Source organism: Gadus macrocephalus, chromosome 3 (assembly GCF_031168955.1).
Source record: "Gadus macrocephalus chromosome 3, ASM3116895v1".
Classification (NCBI taxonomy): domain Eukaryota; kingdom Metazoa; phylum Chordata; class Actinopteri; order Gadiformes; family Gadidae; genus Gadus; species Gadus macrocephalus.
This window is the reverse complement of record NC_082384.1, coordinates 10772053-10778537: the sequence shown is the minus strand read 5'-3', so window position 1 is coordinate 10778537 and position 6485 is coordinate 10772053. Positions and strand designations below refer to the sequence as shown.

The 6485-nt window shown below is 41.6% G+C and overlaps 1 protein-coding gene across 1 annotated transcript; it reads left to right on the top strand.

Moving 5' to 3' along the window:
- The first annotated feature begins 1320 nt into the window (after window positions 1–1320).
- On the top strand, window positions 1321–4102 carry LOC132453723 (mucin-2-like). The gene is made up of 6 exons (XM_060046669.1): window positions 1321–1409; window positions 2038–2183; window positions 2323–3137; window positions 3258–3322; window positions 3512–3657; window positions 3844–4102. Exons 1-6 carry the CDS (start codon window positions 1321–1323, stop codon window positions 4041–4043), a joined length of 1461 nt encoding a protein of 486 aa, XP_059902652.1. The 3' UTR covers window positions 4044–4102.
- Window positions 4103–6485: the final 2383 nt, after the last annotated feature.

Below are 6485 nucleotides of genomic sequence, written 5' to 3'. Positions count from 1 at the left end.
CTTCAACTGCAGAACTGTCATCAAAAACTGCCACAACTGCGGGAAACACAACAACAACTGCAGGATCAACAACGCCAACTGTTGAACAAACAACCCCATCCGCAGGACCTACGACTGCAGTCCTAAAAACAATTGCAGTATCATTTAAGCCAACTGTTGAACCAACAACAACAACTGCTGGAAGAAGAGCTACAACTGCAGGACCTGCAACAAAAACTACAGGACCAATAACGACAACTTCTGAACTAACAACCTCAATTGCTGTAAAAAGTGCTACAACTGCAGGAACCTCAACAACTGCAGGACCAATGACAACTGTTGAACCAAAAACAATTGCAGGACCTACTACTTCTACTGCAAGACTATTAAGTAAAAGTGTGGGACCCACAACAAATGCAGCACCTACAACACCAACTGCAGAGAAAACAACAAGTGAAGGACATACCACTTCTTCTGCAGGACCATTAACTAATACCGGGGGACACAAAACAACTGAAGGACTCACAAGGAAAACTGCAGTACCAACAACGTCAACTTCTGAACCCAGAACTACAATTGCTGGAACAAGAGCTACAACTGCAGGAACATCAACAACTGCAATACCAACAACGACAACTATTGAACCAAAAACAATTGCAGGACCTGCCACTACTACTGCAAGACTATTAACTACTACTGCGGGATCCACAACAACAAATGCAGTACGAACAATGCCAACTTTGGAACCAACAACAACAACTGCTGGAACAAGAGCTAAAACTGCAGGACACTCAACAAAAACTGCAGTACCAACAACGCCAACTGCAGAACCAGCAACAACAGAAGGACCCAGCACTGCTACTGCAGGACAATTAACCACAACTGCAGGAAAAACCATGCCATCTGTTGAACAAACAAAACAATCTCTGGGACCAAAAACTGCAGTGCAAAAAATAACAACTGCAGGACCTTCCAAGCCAACGGTAGAACCAATAACAACTGCTGGAACAAGAGCTACAGAGATAGCACTCACAACAAAAACTGCAGGACCAATAATGGCAATAACTGAACCAACATCAAAAGAAAGACCTACGACTGCAACTGCAGAACCATTAACTACTATGTCGCGACCCAAAACAACTGCAGGAACAACAACAATTGCAGGACCACCAACGTCACCTTCTGAACCCACAACTACAATTGCTGGAACAAGAGCTACAACGGAAGGAACATCAACAACTGCAATACCAAAAACGACAACTATTGAACCAAAAACAATTGCAGGACCTGCCACTCCTACTGCAAGACTATCAACTACTACTACGGGATCCACAACAGCAAATGCAGTACGACCAATGCCAACTGTGGAAACATCAACAACAACTGCTGGAACAAGAGCTAAAACTGCAGGACTCTCAACAAAAACTGCAGTACCAACAACGCCAACTGCAGAACCAGCAACAACAGAAGGACCCAGCACTGCTACTGCAGGACAATTGACCACAACTTTAGGACGAACCATGCCATCTGTTGAACAAACAAAACAATCGCTGGGACCAAAAACTGCAGCGCAAAAAATAACAACTGCAGGACCTACCACGCCAACGGTTGAACCAATAACAACTGCTGGAACAAGAGCTACAGAGGCAGCACTCACAACAAAAACTGCAGGACCAATAATGACAACTACTGAACCAACATCAAAAGAAAGACCTACCACTGCAACTGCAGAACCATTAACTACTATGTCGCGACCCAAAACAACTGCAGGAACAACAAAAATTGCGGCACTAACAACTACAACTTCTGAACAAACAACAGCATCCGCAGTACCAACTACTGCATTGCCAAAAACAACAACTGCAGGATCAATAACAACTGCAGGACCAACAACGCCAACTGCAGAACCAGCAACAAAAGAAGAACCTACCAATGCTACTGCAGGACCATTAACCAATACAGGGGGACCCACAACAACTGCAGAACTCCCAACAGAACTCCTAAAAACAACAATTGCAGTATCATTTAAGCCAACTATTGAACCAAAAACAATTGCAGGACCTGCCACTACTACTGCAAGACTATCAACTACTACTACGGGATCCACAACAGCAAATGCAGTACGACCAATGCCAACTGTGGAAACACCAACAACAACTGCTGGAACAAGAGCTACAACTGCAGGACTTTCAACAAAAACTGCAGTACGAACAACGTCAACTGCAGAACCAGCAACAACAGAAGGACCAAGCAATGCTACTGCAGGAGCAATTACAAATGCAAGACAAACAACACAAACTGCTGAACGAACAACAACTGCAGGACCAAGAGCTACAACTGCAGGACACACAAAAACAACAACAGTATCAACACTGACAACTCCTGAACCAAACACAACAATTGCTGGACCTCGAGCTACTACCACAGGACCCACAACAACAACTGCAGGACCAACAACGACAAGTTCTGAAGTAACAACAACTCCAGGACCTACAACGTCTATTGCAGAACCATTAACTACTATTCTGAGAAACACAGATTCAACTGCAGGGCCAACCACTAATGTAGCAGGATCTACAACAATGACCACAGCGGAACCCAATACAATAACCGCAGGACCAACAATAACAACTACAGGGCCAACAATTACTACAGCAGGACCCACAACTACAATGGGAGGTCCAGCAACAACAAATACAGTGTCAACAACCGCAGGACCAACAACGACAACAAAAATGAGTTCCAATGTCGGACCCACTTCTGCTACAACAACAACAAGAACAGCTGGAACAACAAGCACAATAATGACATCAGTATCTTCAGCTACCACTAGAAGGTTTACACCTAGCCAATTAGGACTCATATCTACAACTGAAGGATCTACTGCTATCAGAGTAGGGCCCACATCTATGTTGAGGACCACATTTTCTACAACTACTATAGTTGGGCAAACGAGTCAGGCTATAGCTCCCACAACTTCCTCTCCGACAGTCAGAAGTACTGTAACAGAAACTACCATCCCCGAGCCTACTGAGCCCTCTACAGAAAATGAAGGGACGATTGATTTGAGATTCAGCATGAGACGTACGTTTACAGAAGACTACTTAGATCCAAGCTCGACTGCCTATCAGGTGCTGGCTGCTAATGTTACGACAGAGGTGAGATAATGTTATGAAGATTTAATTCAGTTTGATTTATGAAAAACATTGAATTCCTGTATTTGAACATTAAAAACATAAAATATGTTGAATATTAAATCATTTTGTTTTTTATCATAGGTTAATAATGGCTTCAAACCAAGTTTTCCTGGAACATATTCCAGGAGTACAATCAATTATTTTGCGTAAGTACAACCAATTTTATTGAATTATTCTTTGGGTAAGCACAACCAATTTTATTGAATTACTTCCATACTCTTTATTTATTAATGAATACCTTTATGAATATCACATAGATGATAGCCAATCAATATGATACTGGTAGAAAAATTAATTGTGGTGTTTTCGTTTCATTTTCATTTTTACATTTCTAGTAAGGGATCAGTCTTTGTGGAAATGATGCTGATCTTCAACAAAGAATCTGCTGTTCCCACTAAAAGCCGTGCAGTGCAGGTGTTGAAGGACGCAATAAAACATCTAATCACTTTTCTTGATGTGGACACTACTACTATTGCTGCAGGTAACCAAAACTTAAAAATGTTAGATCAATTATGTAAATTATAATTCCACATCTATTGCTAGTTTAAACACTTTGTTAGCAAAGCAAATTGGATGGGCTGTAAAAGGTACTGTAAAAGTTTTAATTCATCTCAAGATAATATACTTAAATATAAAATCATACCCTCTGCATGACCTGCCTTGGTAGGACCAACCTCAGTAGGACCAACTACAATAACCTCAGGACAAGCAACCACTGCAGGACCCACTTCTACTCAAGGGCAAAGTACAACTGCAGGACTAACATCGAGTGACGCTACCACCTCAGGAGGACCAACTCTGAAAATGACCATCAGAACTGCTGTTTGTTTAGCCTTCTTCTTTATGTTTATCAAAGGACTGCTCTAAAATATGTAGAACCTTGATGTAAACCAGTGTACCAAAATGAATAAACGTAATCAAATTTACAGCGTTGACTTTATTCTGTGGTTACACATCTATTTCGAGGAGGATTTGTTGGCAAGTGTTGCTTAGAATATTTTTGCAAATAAGGCTCAGATCTGGGTGAACAGTGGGGTCTTCTATTACAAACCTCGATTAGTGGGTTAGCGAGGTATGTTGCGCTCAAAGCCTGGTTAGGTTAACATTAACGCCCCAAAAAATATATACATACAAATTCATCCTGGTGCATAATCCTAACACATATTGGGCCAAGATAGGCGAAAACAATATGACTAGTAATCACAATATTATTAAATAATAGAGAGATGATACATAGATAATACAAGAGATTAAGTAGTTATGTATTAGACTGTATGTATGGTGTCAGTGGGAGTTACGCGACAGTTAGTGTTGGTTGGGGCAACTGCTGTTGTTGTTGCGGGAAGTTTCTTTCTTTCTTTCTTGATGGACCGCAGCCTCCTGCCGGAGGGGAATGTTTGGAAGAGTTTGTGTCCAGGGTCAGCCGCAATCTTGCCTGCCCGCCCAAGGGCCCTGGAGGGGTGCAGGTCCAGGAGAGATGGCAGATCGCAGCCCATCACCGTCTTCGGCTGAGCAAATGATATGTTGTCCTTTGTCGTGGGAGCAGTCCACCAGATGGTGATGGAGGAGGAAAGGATGGACTTTATGATGGCAGTGTTGAAGAGCATCATCATAGGTTTGGGCAGTTTCTTCTTCCTCAGCTGCCACAGGCATTAGATCCTCTGCTGGGGTTTCTTTCTTTGTTGATGTTCATCCCCCACTTCAGGTCATGAGTGATGATGATGCCCAGGAAGCAGAAGGGCTCCACAGAATCGACTTGGGTGTCACACAGGGTGATGGGGGTGGGTGGGGCTGGGTTCTTCCTGTAGTCCACAACCATCTCCACTTTCTTTAAAGCATTGAACTCCAGGTTGTTTTGATCTCATCAGGACACCAGATGGTCAACCAGAGATGAGCCCAATGAGGCTGTTGTTGTCTTGCAACTTCAGGAGCTTGACTGACTGATGACTGGAGGTGCAGCGGTTTGTGTAGAAGAGGAGGGGGGAAAGGACTAGAATGCAGTAAATCAAGGGGTAGAATCTTTCAGCAGTAACCTATTTTTCATATTACACATTTTCACTTTATTTCTAACTTCTCTAATCTTCATTCAATGCTTAATTTATGTTCTCACTTGTGCTTAACATCATGGAATGTCCATGTTAATCTACTAACTGTTGTAGAAACTCAATGAAAATAAACGTAGGCCTAAATTAAGTTTATTCTTATTTGTGTCAATAAATTGTCGAGGTCCTTTTTTAATTGTATATATTTTTTGTTTCCTTCTTATTTTTACTTTTAACTATTCACCAGATTATTAACAAAGCGTCATCTTTGTTAGACAAAGTGGGAAACTCTATGGGCCAAACAGTTGTCTAAATATATGTGTTGAAAATTAATTTCAGACCCTGCCTACAGGTAAGAGTTTTAACCCAGAACCTTTCGTGACCCGACGCAACATGATGCATTCATTCTCTGTTTAGCTCCCGGGTAAAGCTGAAACAAATGTTCGCAGTGAAAAATGTATAGCATATAGCAAGCAACAGTAGAATTCCTAACAAACTTGAACATGAGTAAATGATAAAGCATAATTACACATAGATAACAAACGGAAGATACCTGTGTGACACTCAAACTTCTTAGGTAGGATTCAAAGAAACAGTAAAGAAAGGTTTATGGAACACTATACCCACACAATATAGATGATGCTCTGATCTGCCTGTGCTTCAATATTTCAACAACATTCTTCAGTCATGCATTTTCGATTGTCCTCTTAATTCTCTCTCTAAAATGCTAAATGTTCTCGGTGAACCACATACTAATTTTGGTATTGGACCACTCCTGATATATTCTGCATTATCCAACTGCATTTGATTGTCTTGAATAATGCTAAATTTCTTAAGGGTGTGTTATAAGTTGTGAGGTAGAAAAAAATGACTATTTGGGAAAAGGTATTTAATCAATGAACATTTCCTATAATTGTCTTATGTTGTAGGCCATGTTAATATGGATCTCCTTGGTCACGTTGGTCTAGGAGGTGGGCTGGTTGATAACGCAATAGACACAACAGGCAAGGTGCCTGACTCTGATTATTTAGATTTTATTATTTAGATTTTTCTGCCTTATCTCAGGCAGACAGGGCTCAGCACACAGGGCTGTGTGCTGAGCCCCCTCCTCTACTCCCTCTTCATCTACGACTGTACACCTATACATGGTTCCAATACGATTGTCAAGTTTGCAGACGACACTACGGTAATTGGTCTCCTCAGCAACAAAGATGAGACAGCCTATAGGGAGGAGGTCCAGCACCTAACTGCATGGTGCGCCAACAAC

Excerpts from the sequence above, each read along its gene's own strand:
- LOC132453723 (XM_060046669.1), top strand. The coding sequence starts at position 1,321 with ATGCAGTACGACCAATGCCAACTGTGGAAACATCAACAACAACTGCTG. Across the intron at positions 1,410-2,037 it reads GACTCTCAACAAAAACTGCA|GACCTGCCACTACTACTGCA; the intron begins GTACCAACAACG and ends AAACAATTGCAG. Across the intron at positions 3,323-3,511 it reads AGTACAATCAATTATTTTGC|TAAGGGATCAGTCTTTGTGG; the intron begins GTAAGTACAACC and ends TTACATTTCTAG.